Source organism: Halichoerus grypus, chromosome 1 (assembly GCF_964656455.1).
Source record: "Halichoerus grypus chromosome 1, mHalGry1.hap1.1, whole genome shotgun sequence".
NCBI lineage: Eukaryota > Metazoa > Chordata > Mammalia > Carnivora > Phocidae > Halichoerus > Halichoerus grypus.
The window spans coordinates 127,506,136-127,524,531 of record NC_135712.1 but is presented as its reverse complement, the minus strand read 5'-3'; the positions used below and the strand labels follow the sequence as shown (position 1 = coordinate 127,524,531).

Below are 18,396 nucleotides of genomic sequence, written 5' to 3'. Positions count from 1 at the left end.
TTCAGAAATAGGTGATTCACAAGTTTGTTGAATGTACAATCCCAGGCCATTTCAAATCCTTCTGGGAAGGTATCAGGAAAAATGATTAAACCTAACTATAGTTGAGTGATCAAACTAAAAAATATTCCTCCCAACAGAAGTGTAAACAGGATCCAAAATTTATGATTTTATTGTTTTTCCTTCATCAGGCCTTTATGACATACATATTTCTGTAATTTAAATAAAAATCTTACTTCCTCTGTTTAGGGCTCTAAAAGGAAGAATGATAAAAATGAATTTTAGGAAATGGTTTCTTTTTCTGAATAGGTTATACCATAACTCCCAAATGGTTTGCCACTGTTCCACAGCCATTCCTTCACAAAGACAGACAAATCTTTAATAAAAGAAGTTTAATTTACAAGCATCTTAAGGTAACTTGAGAAATATGCAGTAAAAAAAGAATGAACCTCACAAATTACAAAGATTTTGTTCATATGCAAACTGCCAGTCCATTTAAATTTGGCATATTCAATCTACTTAACTGATCTGTTTAACGTGGTACTTTTTTTTTTTAACATAATTTAGTTTGGGGGATGAATGATCTATTTATGCCCTTGACAAAGATGACAAGTATGGTATTGTGATTAAGAAAGGAAAACATATTTCCTGGTTATATTACTGTTCTGGCTCATCAAAGCTCATAAAATATGTTAAGGTTCTGCCACGTCCAATGAGGTTAGGTAAATGTAATAGAAGGTGCGCTGGGTTGACACACATTTTCATCATACAAATCTTCTGGTAGTTCTTCTTCATCTCCATCAGGAAAATATGTAGGAAATGGTAGATTTTTACAGAAGTCCTTATATGCAGGCAGATTAGAATCTCTGATCTGTGGGGAAGGAGACAAAGATATTATTAATAAGTATTACCAATTAAGTTAAAGATAAGGTCTGTTTTAATTATTAATTAAAGAATATGTGTTCCTACATTTTCTAATGTGAATAACACAACTGTTATATGAAGTAAAAGGAACTCAATGTATTCTTTTTATTCCAATAAATTTAATTAATCCAATGACAGAAATACAGTCTTCCTCAAGTTAATCATCTACTCAAAATAAAATTACTGATTATTAATTTATATCTTATCCATAACTTATAAATCTCTAGAACTGCCCAACAGGATAAATTATATTTTACAATTATTACTTAGATATCAATTATATCCAAACTATGTACCTAAAAGTTATTACTACCTAATTATTGATTTTATTATCTACTATTACATATTTTTATTATTTTATTTTCTATCATAGATTTTTTTTTTTTAAATATTTTATTTATTTATTTGAGAGAGAGAGAATGAGAGCGAGCGAGCACATGAGAGGGGGGAAGGTCAGAGGGAGAAGTAGACTCCCTGCCGAGCAGGGAGCCCAATGCGGGACTCGATCCAGGGACTCCAGGATCATGACCTGAGCCGAAGGCAGTCGCTTAACCAACTGAGCCACCCAGGCGCCCCTCTATCATAGATTTTTTAAGTTGAGTTTTAAAAAAATAACTTTTACCTAGTATTTTTGTTAGTCTTAAGTGAAAGGGCACATAACCAAAAATATCAAGTTTTATTAAGGAAATAAGCTTACATTTAACAAGTATCATTATCATTGAGAAAATAAGGACAAAATAGTATTTAGCAAAAATAAAAATAATCCACACGTCTTTATATTAACTCTATTAACTCTTTATATTCTAAAAATATGCTAATTATATCTGTGAATTTGTAAACCAAGGAACAGTTCAGATATTGATATGATCTAAAATGTTGGGCTTTATTTTTGGAAAACATTATTGGATTCTTTAAAGCTTCTGACTCATTCTACAGCTTTCATTCAGAGAGAAATAAAAAAAATTACATGTAATTATACACACAGAGTAAAATAAGGCATAATCATTTTGGCAATAAGAAATGAATAATTTGGTTGAAATTAAGTATACAGCTGCTAAGAACAGCTAAGTACAGAAAAACATCTATTTTAATCTCTCTCATTAAAATTGTTCCAAGAAATTTTCAGTAAGTTGCCCAGAAGAAAATAAACTCATTTTTTTTTTTCCAATTCACTAATCTTGGGTTGAACTTTAACTTGAGGGAAAAAAAGTCCTATTCTTTTACCAATTTAAACTGTCTCAAAATTTAGAACTGAAAACCCAAGCAAATAAACAAAACCAACAATAGCAAAACTTTGTGCTAATTTGATAAATGTGAAAATTTAGTCGTAAATGATCTAAGTAGCAAATTCTCAGTTGCTTTTACATTTTGATAGATCTCTCCTCCCTGAGGAACATTTCAGATAAAAGCACTCTTTATATATTCTAATTGTAAATGCTACAGTACTATAAATTCATTGATTTGAAACATAAATGATGACATTTTATTTAAATCTCTTTTGTCTTGGCTCTAAGGCCAAGGGCCAAAAGCTTGCAACCCATCTTTAACAAATGTGTAAGACTCTATAGTATGTATTTTTGTGCACTTAATCTAACCTCTGGCTTCCTTATTTCCCTGCCCTCGCCAAAACTCCCTCAACTCTCCAGCTCATTCTTTTTATATTTCTGTATATTGGCAAACCAGTTCAAATCCTTTGAGGAAAGGTGAGGGGTAGGACACACAAGCAGACACACACACACACACAAACCAGGAAATCTAGAATAAACTTAAATTCTAAATTAGGGTATAGGAATGAGCATACACAAATAATAACAACATACACTACATAATGTTGTAAATAAGTTCTTTAGGCTCTCTTAATAGATTTAGTGAATCCAAACAACAAAAATGCTTACACTGATTAAACAGGTTGGTCATCCCTAAGACTATCTTTACTAACTTTAGAATAAAAAAAGGTATTGGTAGCCCTGTACTCTGCAGGGTGGCGGGGGCAGGGTGCAAAAGCTCCTATGGGATGAGAGAATGTTAAAGAGGCTGCCTGTCCATTAGGACGTGCCTCAATCCCCATGGGCAAGGGGGTTTTATCACTTGCTATGGAATCACCTGGAGGAATAGAAAAAGTGGGGTGAATGTTTTCAAAAAGTGTACCACACTTCTGACATTTAAAACACAAGCCCACAAAACACTCACTAAACCCATCTTTAATGTCTGGGACAGACATTTGTGTAAGGTTACAAAAGACACTTTAGACACTCTGTTTCAAAGATTTTTTTTCAAAATGAGTTTTTAAACATCAAAATATGTTTGTTTTTTTTTTTTAAGTTTATTTATTTATTTATTTGACAGAGAGAGACACAGCGAGAGAGGGAACACAAGCAGGGGGAGTGGGAGAGGGAGAAGCAGGCTTCCCGCGGAGAAGGGAGCCGGACGCGGGGCTCGATTCCAGGACCCCGCGGGATCTTGACCTGAGCCGAAGGCAGACTTAATTACTGAGCCACCCAGGAGCCCCAAAATACGTTTCTTGCAAATACATTCATTAGTGTGTTAACAGTTCAAAATGGACTAGACATTCTTTGATGCGAGTTTCTTTTTTTTTAAGATTTTATTTGAGAGAGTGCACGCACATGCGTAAGAGTGCACGGGGGAGGGGCAGAGGGAGAAGCGGGCTCCCCACTGAGCAGGGACCCCGATGCAGGGGCGGGGCTCGATCCCAGGATCCTGGGATCATGACCCGAGCCGAGGGCAGATCCTTAACTGACTGAGCCACCCAGGAGCCCCTATGCCAGTTTCTTGAAATATATTTGGACTCCTCTTTTGGAATTGCCTTTGGTGTATCTTCTGAATGTCTTCAGTAATGGCAAGCCATCATTCTTTCAGAAAGCGGAGTGTTTGGAGGCAATTTTTTTGTTGAAGTAGGTGGAAGAGTACTAAATGTTGTTGCCTATAAACTGTTTCTAACAACCAGTCAGAATATCACTGCACATACTACGGTTTTTCAAGACAGGTGACCTACTCATCTATATTTGGCATCCAAGAAAATGCCGAGTGTACCTGAGAAGCCATAGCAGCAGTAAGGTGCAGCTGGAAAGCCAGCCTAGAACCGTGTATGCAGTAAAATGGGGACAAAAGGGAGATTTGACAACATTTTGTCAAAATTTAAAAATTCATCTGCTATACAGTATGATTTCATTATGGAAAAGAATCATTTCCCTCTTTTCTCTTTTATTAGGTTGTGATATTTATAAACATGCAATAAGCCTGGAATGTAGAAGGATACATTTAATTATGAAGCCAATATGTTCTAAGAAGTACAACGACAACCTGCCAACCTTGACAACCTGTCATTGTGTCTATGACTAGGCCACTTGGAGACTGGAAACCTACTTAAATCTAAAAACATGCAAAGTAAAAAAAAAAAAAAAAGCCGAAAACTTTTAAGAATTCATAAGATGTATTTTTTCTTTAAGAAAAATGAGAATCCAGTCAAAAAGTTAATTGCAGAAAGGGAATTTTAATTACTGTAAGATTAAAACAAGTATCATACTTTAGACTAGTAATGGAATCTACTTTGAGAAATGAAAAGAATACCTAAAGACCCAATCTGAAAAATTTGAGGTTTAAGTTTTAACCTATTTTTGTTGTTACTGTTAGAAAATTAATAAAGAATATATTTCTGGGAATATCTGGTATCACTTCTACTATAAATTTATTTTCAGAATGGAAGATTCAAATTTCAAAAGTGATTTCTCATGTTATATTATGTTGGTCTAAATCCCAGGCAGAATATTTATTTTCTATTTTATTTGATAGGCGTAAGTCTGTGAGAGTGCAAGAGTTTTTTTTCAAAATTTTCCTGTACATTTGTTTTCTTTTGTTTTTGAACATAAAATGAACATGTATATTTTTAAGAAAAACACTAAAAAGTATAATCAGAGCAATGTTAGTAAAAATAATAATAAATCTCTCCTTAAAATGTCTACTTTTACCACCTTCCTTTTTTTTCAAGTTTTATTTTATTTTTCTTTCAGTAATCTCTATACCCAACGTGGGGCTTGAACTCATCACCCCAAAATCAAGAGTCACCTGCTCTTCCAAATGAGCCAGGCAGGTGCCCTTTTATCACCTATCTTGTTGACTCTCTCACTGAATTTCCATTTCATGTATTTCCAGTGGCTATGTCAAAGTATTTTGTAAAAAATTAAAAGTTCTTTTTTGGAAGGATACTGATACTTTGGCAATAGTTATCCTAATATCCTTTTTGTATTTCTAAAGAGCCTCTATTTATTGGTCCTACCCTTTGTGCAGATTCATGGTTTTATAAACATAGGTTTTGGCTATTTTGTACAATTTTTTCAGTCAGGTGCTACTGAAAAATGGAAAAAATTTAATTTAGCAGATAATGTGAAGAAACGGCCCCTTATCTTCAAGCCACATTTATGAGTTAAAGAAGAATTTATAGCACACATTCATGTAACCGAACAATGGAAAGTAAAGATGGTTTACATACATACCTTTACTAAGCAATTTTTATGTCCAGGTACAGAGCCATTTACAAAGATTATATTGTGCTTTGTGTTTATTCTCCATACCTAAAGGAAGAAATGAAATCGGATTTTAAGAGTTAAAAATTTGGGAATATACTTGTATTAAAACAAGCAATATGTTACTAAAAACTGAGGCTATAAGTAGCCTATGAAGTAATCATCATATTAGCACTTCAAAATGTTGAATGAGAATAAGAAAAATTCAAATCCTATTGATGACTTGTAATATATGATTATAACAGATATGTCTTATGGAAGTGGTAGCAAACACTCATTTTAAAAGATTTATTTATTTATTTTAGAAAGAGACAGCACAAGTGGGAGGGGGAGAGGGAGAGAGAATCTCAAGCAGACTCCATGCTGAGCACAGAGCTAAACGTGGGGCTTGATCCCACGATCCTGAGATCATGATCTGAGCTGAAATCAAAAGTCGGATGCTTAACTGACTGCACCACCCAGGCACCCTGCAAACTCTCATCATTTTAAATATAAATGTGACTCAACAACCAAGACTGCTTGGATATCTCAATGGACTCTGCTGGCACCATTAACAAGTGGAAATTCAATTTTATTTTATTTTTATTTAATACTAGCTTGCTGCAACTAGAAACTGGGGAAGCCACAACGTTTCTGGGTCTAATTTTCAAAATAAGTGTGCTGAGCAGATGGTCCTCATGTGGGTGGCCTTTCATGCGGAGAAAAGCTTACACAAATGGGGGAGGATGGTCAAGAAATGGTAGTGAAAGAACAACTCATGTGGGGGGAAAATCAAGTCTGACCCACAGCTCATAGCTCCTAGTGGCTAAATGTTAAATACTATGGAAATTGAAATATTGCACATGTACGCACATGCAAATACACACACACACGCACAGAAAATACACAGAAAGATACAAATAGGTGATCTCTCATAGATGTAAAAGTAATAGAAGGGAAAAAAATCTTAGATTTAATTACATAAAATTTTAAAAACTCTGTTGGTCAAAATTTATAAATAAAATGTATCTAGAATAGGGGCGCCTGGGTGGCTCAGGCATTAAGCGTCTGCCTTCGGCTCAGGTCGTGATCCCAGGTCCTGGGATCGAGCCCCGCGTCAGGCTCCCTGCTCAGCGGGAAGCCTGCTTCTCCCTCTCCCACTCCCCCTGCTTGTGTTCCCTCTCTCGCTATATCTCTCTCTGTCAAATAAATAAATAAAATCTTTAAAAAAAAAATGTATCTAGAATAGAGGCTGGAAGAACATAAACCAAAATGTTAACAGTGTTTATCTTCGGGTATTGTTTTTAGGAGGAGCTATTTTCTTCTTTGTACTTTCTATACTTTGAAACATATACACATACACATATAAACATCAGTTATTTGGCAAATTCCTCAAATTAGTAGGGACTGAATTTAACTCCCCCCCCTTTAAATACATATAGTTATTTTATAAAGATGGATATATACCACAATCCTTTCTTTAATACTATCTTTTCCCTCCTGTTTTCATGGTCTCCCTCTCTCCTCCTCCTCCACATCTACTTCTATCCTCCCACACATTCGACATATAATCCAAAATACTCTGGCATGGAATTCCACTTTTCTCTGTGCTTATATAACAGCACAGTAACATATACACGGGGGGAGCTTTTGTTCATTCTTTTATAAAAGGATAGTATTATACACAATGCTTTAGAATCTAACTTTTCTCATGCACCATCTTGTGGAAATCTTCCAGATCAAACAGTAGATGACTAACTTTCTTTTCAATGACTGCACATCCATAGCTTGGGTGTTAAATGAACACACTACCACGATTATGGCTACAACACACACACACACACACACACACTTCAGGTATCAGAACGACCCTATGCAGACACAGATGCGGTACATCCTCTGGTGCCTTTACATTCAGGTATTAATTTGATTATTCCTAAAACAGCCATTTCAGAAACTTACTTTCAGTCCATATGCTGTCCTATCTTTGTTTCCCATTTGTCCAGGCATTTTAGTTCCAGGCCAGACTCTGGCAACATCCTACATAAGAAAACCAAAATTAGCACTTTTAAGTACTCTCAATTTCCAATAGCACTGATCAAACCGAAATGCAAAGCGAGATAGGAGTTATTAAAGTGTTTTATTTTTTCCTCATTCTGCTAGGCCCCAGTAAGGAACTAAATGTGGATTTGGACACAATTACCCCAGAGGATTTCCCTTCTAAATTAGAGCAACAAAATAAATACAGGCTAAGAAACAAATGTAGGAGAAAAACCGGTAACGACAGTAGCACCTTCGCTAATACTGGTTGAGAAGTAGAAAAGAAAAGAATTACAAAATGTAAACCCACGTCACACCACCAAAGAACAAACTTGACTGCCTGGTCTGTTTTCACTAATCTTCTGCATTAACTGACTTAATGGACTCCATCTACACCCCTGCTGCTGGGATGGCCTACTCTTCCACCCTCGCTTTTGATGTTACTTTCCTTCCCCGGAATGATTAAAGGACAGAGTTGGTTATTGGAATATTGAGTTTGTTTGTCTAGCTCTGGTTGTCTCTGATTCACATAAATCAAACAGCTTCACATGGTCTCTCTGATTTTGGCTTTGATAATGGATAATACTGTATCTAAAGAAGCAAATTTGAATTACATCTAAAATGGGAAAGCTTCTCATGACACATGAATTCCTGGAACATAAACACTTCTGTATCACTACTCTGACATCAACAGGTAAAACTCTCAGTGGAAGTAGCTCACCATAGTATGAGAGTTGGTAACCAACTCAGGTTAAAAGACAATTCTGTGTGTAATAGACTAAATATCACTCTTATTCATTCTACAAACATACTCTGTGATAGGTACACCTTGCTTAACATTACTAAAAAAGGACTCTGCCCTCCCCAATTAAATTTACATTCTCACTAAAAGTACACACTCCATGAGAGACTATGGACTCTGAGAAACAAACTGAGGGTTCTAGAGGGGAGGCGGGTGGGGGGATGGGTTAGCCTGGTGATGGGTATTAAAGAGGGCACGTATTGAATGGAGCACTGGGTGTTATACACAAACAATGAATCATGGAACACTACATCAAAAGCTAATGATGTAATGTATGGTGACTAACATAATAAAATAGAGTTAAAAAAAAAAGTACACCCTCTAAGGATTATAAAGGTATTGACCAGCTAATACTTAATGGCAGTATTTACAAACACAGAATGGTGCATTTCATGACAAATGACTAACTTGAGTCATAACAATAGGTTCTTCTACATGCCTAATTTTAAAAGAGCTTTACTGAGGTATAATTCACATACCATACATTTTACTCTTTTTAAAGTATACAATTTAAATATTTTAATATATACAGGGAGCTGTGTATGACCACAAGCAATCTTAGAACATTTTCATCAATCTAAAACAGAAATTCCAAATCTATTAGTAGTCACTCCCTCCAACTCCAGCTCTATTCAACCACTAATCTACTTTCATCATGAAGATTTGCCTAGGATGGACATTTTATGTAAAAGGAATCATACAATATGTAGTCTGTGACTGTTTTCAAGATTCACCCATGTTGCAGCATGTATCAATACTTCATTCTTCTTTATGCTAAACATTATTGTATGAATTTGCCATATTTTGATTATCTATTCATCAATTTATGAACATTTGGGTTGTTTCTATTTTTCGGCTATTTTGAATAATGCTGCTATGTACGCACAAGTGTTTTGTGCATGTTTTCACTTCTTCTGGGCATATACCTAGGAGTGGAATTGCTGAGTCATATGGTAACTTTACACTTAACATTTTTAGCAACTGCCAGACTTTTCTAAAGCAGCTGTTATCATTTCCACATACCTATCAACAATGTATGAGGGTTCCAAATTTTCCACATCTTTGCCAACATTTGTTACTATCCATCTATCTTTTTAATTCTAGTCATCACAGTAGGTGCTGAAGTGCTAGCTTACTGGGTTTTGATTTGCATTTCCCTAATGGCTAAAGATGTTAATTATTTCTTCATATGCTAATCTGGCCATTTGTATATCTTCTTTGGAAAAATACCTATTCAAATCCTTTGGATTGAATTGGGTTATCTTTTTTTTTTTTTTTTTAAGATTTATTTAATTATTTGAGAGAGTGAGAGAGAGAGAGAAGGAGGGGGAGAGCACACAAGCCCACCTGCAGGAGCAGGGGAAGGGGCAGAGGGAGAGGGAGAGAGAGAATCTCAAGCCGACTCTTTGCTGAGTGTGGAGGCCAATGTGGAGCTCGATCTCAGAACCCTGAGATCATGACCTGAGCCAAAATCAAGAGTTGGATGCTTAACCAACTGAGCCACCCAGGCACCCCAAATTGGGTTATCTTTTCATATTCTGGATTATAAATTTTAGCAGATTTATGATTTGCAAATATTTTCTTCCACTCTGTGAGTTGTCTTTTCATTTTCTTGATTGTATTGTTTGCAACAGAAAAGTACATTTTGATGAAGCCTAAGTTACCTGTATTTTCTTTTGTTACTTGTATTTATGGCGTCCTATCTAAGGCTTCGCCTAACCCAAGGTCATAAAGAGTTACTCCTACATTTTCTTAAAAGACTTTATAGTTTAGCTCTTAAATTTACATCTATGATCTACCTAATTTTTATAACAATTTTCATATAATTTATAACTGCATAATTTCACATTCATAAAGAAGTTGCAAAATACAAAAAACTCTCATACTCTTTACCCAAATTCACCAAGTGTTTACATGTTGCCCCATTTGCTCTACCATTCACTCTACCTCTATATATGCACATCTTCCCCTGTACTATCTAAAAATCTGATGGCAGACATGATGCTTCTTTACCTGCACGTATTTCAGTGTGTATTTCTTAAGAACAAGAATATTCTCTCATATAACCACAGTACAATTTATGAAACTCAAAAAATTTATTATCTCTTCTGTAGTCCACATTCTAAATTTTGCCCCAATAATGCTCCCCCAAGTCCAGGATCCACTTCAGAATTCTACGCTGTAATTAGTTGTCATGTCTCTTTAGTCTCCTCAAATCTGGAGCAGCTCCTCAGCCTTTGTCCTTCATGATCTTGACATTTTTGAAGCCAATTATTTTGTAGATTATCACTCACTTTGGGTCTAATGTTTTCCCATGATCAGATTCAGGTGATGCATTTTTGGCAGGAATCACCACAGAAATGATGATGTGTTCTTTTCTGTTCTTTTTGTGTTCACTAGGTTAATCCACTCTAAGGCTATTATTTTTCCCTTTGTAATTAATCGATGAGTTGTTTTGGGGACTCTGTATATAAACTCGTCTCCATCAAGTTTTCAGCACTTGTTTCAGCATCCACTGATAATTCCTGGCTGAATCAATTATTCCTACAATGGCTGTCAAAATGAAATTCTAACTCCATCATTCTTTGTACATTTATTTGCTAATATTATACTGCAAAGAAGAGAAGTCCCTTTTCTCCCATTTATTAACCTATCCATTCACTTTATGCATCTGTACCAGTGTGAGATCATCAATTCTAATTTTATTCCATTTTCTGTCATTTTTTACATTTCCAGATCAAACCATCCCAAGCTTTACAAGTGGGAGCTCATTTTAGCTGGCTGCTGTGTCCTTTTCATGTGCCATCATTTTTAAAGCACTTCCTTTCTTTCTTCCTTGTTATTTTAATTTCTAAAAGAATTATTTTTTTTATTGAGGTCTGATGGATATATAGCATTATGTTAGGTTAAGGTGTACAAAGTAATGACTCGATACTTGTATATATTGTGAAATGGTCACAATAAGTCTAGTTAACATCCATTATCATACATACTTACAAAAAACTTCTTTTCTTGTGATGAGAACTTTTAAGAACTATTCTCTTAGCAACCTTTAAATATGCACTACAGCATTATTAACTATAGTTACCATGCTGTAAATTACATTCCTCACTTTCTTGAACAAGATATTTTGGGTTCATCTTATACTCTTCCTGCCCCATGCATGAAATTGGCCATTTCTCCAATGAGTCCAAGTTCCTTTCAGTGGGCAATGATATTCAGAAACTAAGATCTAGGCTCTAGGTGTGGCTTGCTGCTATAGAATATTTTTGCTTTTAGGTTCTTTCAGCAGAGAGCTAAGGAATAAATATACACACACATACCTATCTATATCTATTTCTCTTTCTTTATGTACACATACAGTAAATGTGTATGATGGATACCTGCAATCTGAATTCAACACTACACGGTTTGTTCTAATTTCCCTCCTTTTCATACCTGAATATCCTTTTCCAGCAGTAAGAAACTTGCTCCCATTATCAATATATTTACTTATCCATTCAATCCTACAACTTAGAGAAAATTATTTCAGAATACAAAAGTCCTTCTCCATTTTCTGTGCTCTTATTGTTTGTGTCCCCATTTCCTCTCTACTACTTCTCCCTTGCACCATGATACTGTCCTTGACAATCTTTCCCAACTGTCTGTGTTAAGGCAAAAATTAATTTGTGAAAGAACTGGTGGGGTAGATGGAAGGACATTCTAATCCCTGATTTCTTGCAGCTGACTTCAGAGGGTAGGATGGGAGACAGAGATGGAAATGAGAAAGTAGGCAGGAATGTACTGAGAATACTGGCTGTAAGTATAGGGGTTGTTACTAAATGATTCAAGTCTGGTTCTGGAAAGTAAGTGAGGCCAGGACCCATAAAAATGTGACAAGTACTGTGACCCACCTGGAGTCAGATTAAAATTATGTGACCTGACCCCAAAGACAGACTAAAGCACTCTATGTGTAGAAGCTGAGTATTTAGCATTAAAAGGAGACCACTAAGTTATACTTACACCAGTTGAAATAGCTCCAGGTCTCCTGTGGGTTTTTGTCTGACCATGAGTAGCAGGCTGGCCTTTAAATCCCCATCTTTTCATGACACCTTGAAAACCTTTACCAATACTGAACAAGATAAACATTAGAATTTACATAATAAACAGCATAAAATATTCCCAATTGTGCATTTTCTTAATAGTACCTTAGAATTTTAACAACACTGCTTATCTAAATACCTAGGAAAAGCTAAGCAAGAGAAACCCGAGCAGATTACTTAGCCCGGACCGGCAAGGGCGGGGCAATTCTGCCTCCGGCAAAGACATTTGGGAACCACGGCAACAGGCCCCTCCCCCAGAAGATCAGCGAGAACAGCCAGCCAAGACCAGGTTTACTGATCAATGAGAACGGCAGAACTCCAGCGCTAGGGGAATACAGCACAGAATTCTTTGCTTTTTTCCCCATGATTCTTTAGTCTTTCAAAGTAAATTATTTTTTTTAACTGTCTTTTTCTCTTTTTTTTTGAATTTTTCTTTTTCCCTTTTTCAACCAACATCTTATCAATCCCTTTTTAAAAAAAAAAAAAATTTTTACTTTTCATTTTTTTTTTTTTTTTTTTTTTAAAGTTTTTATTTATTTGACAGGGAGAAAGACAGCGAGAGAGGGAACACAAGCAGGGGGAGTGGGAGAGGGAGAAGCAGGCTTCCCGAGGAGCAGGGAGCCTGATGCGGGGCTCGATCCCAGGACCCTGGGATCATGACCTGAGCCGAAGGCAGACGCTTAACGACTGAGCCACCCAGGCGCCCCTTATTTTTCATTTTTAAAGTCATATTCTATCCCTTCATAGTAGTTACCTGTATTTTTGGCATATATATATAAGTTGTTCTCTCTTTAAAATTTTGAGATAGTTTCTTCTAACAGATCAAAATATACTCTAAATCTCTAGTGTATGGTTTTTTTCTACTCCCCTGCCTGATCACATTCTCTCCCTTTTTTCTTTCTTTTTTTTTTTTTAAATCCTCTTCTTTCTTTTTTCAAACAACTTATCAAATCCTTTTATAAAATTTTTTATAATTTCCATCTTTACAGTCATATTCCATCCCTTCATCATATCAATCCTTATTTTTGTACATATATAAGTTTTTCTTTCTTTAAAATTTTGGGAGGGACTTTCTCTTAACAGACCAAAATACACCCAAAATCTTGTGTGTGGCACTGATCTATAAACCAGCCTGATCATATTTGATCACATTCTGTTTTTGTTTTGTTCTGTTTTGTTCTGCTTTTGTTTTTATCTTTATCTTTTTCTTTTTTCTTTTTTTCTTTTTTCTCTCTTTCCCTTTCTTTTTCCACTGCTTCAGGTCTTCTCTGATTTGTTTAGAGTATATTTTCTGGGGACGTTGTTACCCTGCTAGCATTTTGTTCTCTCATTAATCTATTCTCCTCTGCACAAAATGACAAGACGGAAAAAATCACCTCAACAAAAAGAACAAGAGGTAGTACCGACTGCCAGGGATCTACTCAATACGGACATTAGTACGATGTCAGATCTAGAGTTCAGAATCATCACTTTAAAGATAGTAGCTGGGCTTGAAAAAAGCATGGAAGTTATTAGAGAAACCCTTTCTGGAGAAGTAAAAGAACTAAAATCTAACCAAGTAGAAATCAAAAAGGCTATTAATGAGGTGCAATCAAATATGGGGGCGCTAACTGCTAGGATAAATGAGGCAGAAGAAAGAATCAGTGAGATAGAAGACCAAATGATGGAAAATAAAGAAGCTGAGAAAAAGAGAGATAAACAACTACTGGATCACGAGGGCAGAATTCGAGAGATAAACGACACCATAAGACGAAACAACATTAGAATAATTGGGATCCCAGAAGAAGAAGAAAGAGAGAGGGGCAGAAGGTATAATGGAGCAAATTATAGCGGAGAACTTCCCTAATTTGGGGAAGGAAACAGGCATCAAAATCCAGGAAGCACAGAGAACTCCTCTCAAAATCAATAAAAATAGGTCAACACCCCGACATCTAATAGTAAAACTTACGAGTCTCAGAGACAAAGAGAAAATCCTGAAAGCAGCTCGGGAGAAGAGATATGTAACCTACAATGGTAGAAACATTAGATTGGCAACAGACTTATCCACAGAGACCTGGCAGGCCAGAAAGGACTGGCAGGACATATTCAGAGCACTAAATGGGAAAAATATGCAGCCAAGAATACTATATCCAGCTAGGCTGTCATTGAAAATTGGAGGAGAGATAAAAAGCTTCCAGGACAAACAAAAACTAAAGGAATTTGCAAACACGAAACCAGCCCTACAAGAAATATTGAAAGGGGTCCTCTAAGCAAAGAGAGAGCCTAAAAGCAACATAGACCAGAAAGGAACACAAACAATATACAGTAACAGTCACTTTACAGGCAATACAATGGCATTAAATTCCTATCTTTCAATAGTAACCCTGAATGTAAATGGGCTAAATGCCCCAATCAAAAGACACAGGCTATCAGATTGGATTAAAAAACAAGACCCATCGATATGCTGTCTGCAAGAGACTCATTTTAGACCCAAAGACACCCCCAGATTGAAAGTGAGGGGGTGGAAAACCATTTACCATGCTAATGGACACCAAAAGAAAGCTGGGGTGGCAATCCTTATATCAGACAAATTAGATTTTAAACCAAAGACTGTAATAAGAGATGAGGAAGGACACTATATCATACTTAAAGGGTCTATCCAACAAGAAGATCTAACAATTGTAAATATCTATGCCCCTAACATGGGAGCAGCCAATTATATAAGGCAATTAATAACAAAAGCAAAGAAACACATCGACAACAATACAATAATAGTGGGGGACTTTAACACCCCCCTCACTGAAATGGACATATCGTCTAAGCAAAAGATCAATAAGGAAATAAAGACTTTAAATGACACACTGGACCAAATGGACTTCACAGACATATTCAGAACATTCCATCCCAAAGCAACGGAATACACATTCTTCTCTAGTGCCCATGGAACATTCTCCAGAATAGATCACATCCTAGGTCATAAATCAGGTCTCAACCGGTACCAGAAGATTGGGATCATCCCCTGCATATTTTCAGACCACAATGCTTTGAAACTAGAACTCAATCACAAGAGGAAAGTCGGAAAGAACTCAAATACATGGAGGCTAAAGAGCATCCTACTGAAGAATGAATGGGTCAACCAGGAAATTAAAGAAGAATTAAAAAAATTCATGGAAACCAATGAAAATGAAAACACAACTATTCAAAATCTTTGGGATACAGCAAAGGCAGTCCTAAGAGGAAAGTATATAGCAATACAAGCCTTTCTCAAGAAACAAGAAAGGTCTCAAGTACACAACCTAACCCTACACCTAAAGGAGCTGGAGAAAGAACAGCAAATAAAGCCTAAACCCAGCAGGAGAAGAGAAATAAGAAAGATCAGAGCAGAAATCAATGAAATAGAAACCAAAAGAACAGTAGAACAGATCAACGAAACCAGGAGCTGGTTCTTTGAAAGAATTAACAAGATTGATAAGCCCCTGGCCAGACTTATCAAAAAGAAAAGAGAAATGACCCAAATCAACAAAATCATGAATGAAAGAGGAGAAATCACAACCAACACCAAAGAAATACAAACAATTATAAGAACATATTATGAGCAACTCTATGCCAGCACATTAGATAACCTGGAAGAAATGGATGCATTCCTAGAGATGTATCAACTACCAAAACTGAACCAGGAAGAAATAGAAAACCTGAACAGACCTATAACCCCTAAGGAAATTGAAGCAGTCATCAAAAATCTCCCAAAACACAAAAGCCCAGGGCCAGATGGCTTCCCAGGGGAATTCGACCAAACATTTCAAGAAGAATTAATACCTATCCTTCTGAAACTGTTCCAAAAAATAGAAATGGAAGGAAAACTTCCAAACTCATTTTATGAGGCCAGCATTACCTTGATCCCAAAACCAGACAAAGACCCCATCAAAAAGGAGAATTACAGACCAATATCCCTGATGAACATGGATGCAAAAATTCTCACCAAAATACTAGCCAATAGGATCCAACAGTACATTAAAAGGATTATTCACCACGACCAAGTCGGATTTATCCCTGGGCTGCAAGGTTGGTTCAACATCTGCAAATCAATCAACGTGATACAATACATTAACAAAAGAAAGAACAAGAATCATATGATCCTCTCAATAGATGCAGAAAAAGCATTTGACAAAGTACAGCATCCTTTCTTGATCAAAACTCTTCAGAGTATAGGGATAGAGGGTACATACCTCAATATCATAAAAGCCATCTATGAAAAACCTACAGCGAATATCATTCTCAATGGGGAAAAACTGAGAGCTTTCCCCCTAAGGTCAGGAACGCGGCAGGGATGTCCACTATCACCACTGCTATTCAACATAGTATTGGAAGTCCTAGCCACAGCAATCAGACAACAAAAAGAAATCAAAGGCATCCAAATTGGCAAAGAAGAAGTCAAACTCTCACTCTTTGCAGATGATATGATACTTTATGTGGAAAATCCCAAAGACTCCACCCCAAAACTGCTAGAACTCATACAGGAATTCAGTAAAGTGGCAGGATATAAAATCAATGCACAGAAGTCAGTGGCATTCCTATACACCAACAACAAGTCAGAAGAAAGAGAAATTAAGGAGTCGATCCCATTTACAATTGCACCCAAAACCATAAGATACCTAGGCATAAATCTAACCAAAGAGGCAAAGGATCTGTACTCAGAAAACTATAAAATACTCATGAAAGAAATTGAGGAAGACACAAAGAAATGGAAAAACGTTCCATGCTCATGGATTGGAAGAACAAATATTGTGAAGATGTCAATCCTACCTAGAGCAATCTACACATTCAATGCAATCCCCATCAAAATACCATCCACTTTTTTCAAAGAAATGGAACAAATAATCCTAAAATTTGTATGGAACCAGAAAAGACCCCGAATAGCCAGAGGAATGTTGAAAAAGAAAAGCAAAGCTGGCGGCATCACAATTCCGGACTTCCAGCTCTACTACAAAGCTGTCATCATCAAGACAGTATGGTACTGGCACAAAAACAGACACATAGATCAATGGAACAGAATAGAGAGCCCAGAAATGGACCCTCAACTCTATGGTCAACTAATCTTTGACAAAGCAGGAAAGAATGTCCAATGGAAAAAAGACAGTCTCTTCAACAAATGGTGTTGGGAAAATTGGACAGCCACATGCAGAAGAATGAAACTGGACCATTTCCTTACACCACACACAAAAATAGACTCCAAATGGTTGAAAGACCTCCATGTGAGACAGGAGTCCATCAAAATCCTAAAGGAGAACACAGGCAGCAACCTCTTCGACCTCAGCCGCAGCAACTTCTTCCTAGAAACATCGCCAAAGGCAAGGGAAGCAAGGGCAAAAATGAACTATTGGGACTTCATCAAGATAAAAAGCTTTTGCAAAGCAAAGGAAACAGTCAACAAAACCAAAAGACAACTGACAGAATGGGAGAAGATATTTGCAAATGACATATCAGATAAAGGGCTAGTATCCAAAATCTATAAAGAACTCATCAAACTCAACACCAAAAGAACAAAGAATCCAATCAAGAAATGGGCAGAAGACATGAACAGACATTTTTCCAAAGAAGACATCCAAACGGCCAAAAGACACATGAAAAAGTGTTCAATATTGCTCGGCATCAGGGAAATCCAAATCAAAACTTCAATGAGATACCACCTCACACCAGTCAGAATGGCTAAAATTAACAAGTCAGGAAATGACAGATGTTGGCAGGGATGCGGAGAAAGGGGAACCCTCCTACACTGTTGGTGGGAAGGCAAGCTGGTGCAGCCACTCTGGAAAACAGTATGGAGGTTCCTCAAAAAGTTGAAAATAGAGCTACCATATGATCCAGCAATTGCACTCCTGGGTATTTACCCCAAAGATACAAAAGTAGGGACCTGAAAGGGTACGTGCACCCTGATGTTTATAGCAGCAATGTCCACAATAGCCAAACTGTGGAAAGAGCCAAGATGTCCATCAACAGATGAATGGATAAAGAAGATGTGGTATATATATACAATGGAATATTATGCAGCCAT

General features: G+C 36.5%; 1 protein-coding gene across 1 annotated transcript in view; it reads right to left on the bottom strand.

Moving 5' to 3' along the window:
• Positions 1–374: 374 nt before the first annotated feature.
• MRPL3 (mitochondrial ribosomal protein L3) overlaps positions 375–18,396 on the bottom strand; it is a 43,679-nt gene continuing 25,657 nt past the window's right edge. Inside the window, exons 7-10 of the mRNA XM_078071770.1 lie at positions 12,286–12,394; positions 7,404–7,481; positions 5,433–5,510; positions 375–868 (exon numbers count right to left, since the gene is read on the bottom strand). Of these exons, the coding sequence (XP_077927896.1) occupies positions 716–868; positions 5,433–5,510; positions 7,404–7,481; positions 12,286–12,394 (418 nt within the window). The 3' untranslated portion in view covers positions 375–715. The remainder of the gene's footprint in view (positions 869–5,432; positions 5,511–7,403; positions 7,482–12,285; positions 12,395–18,396) is intronic.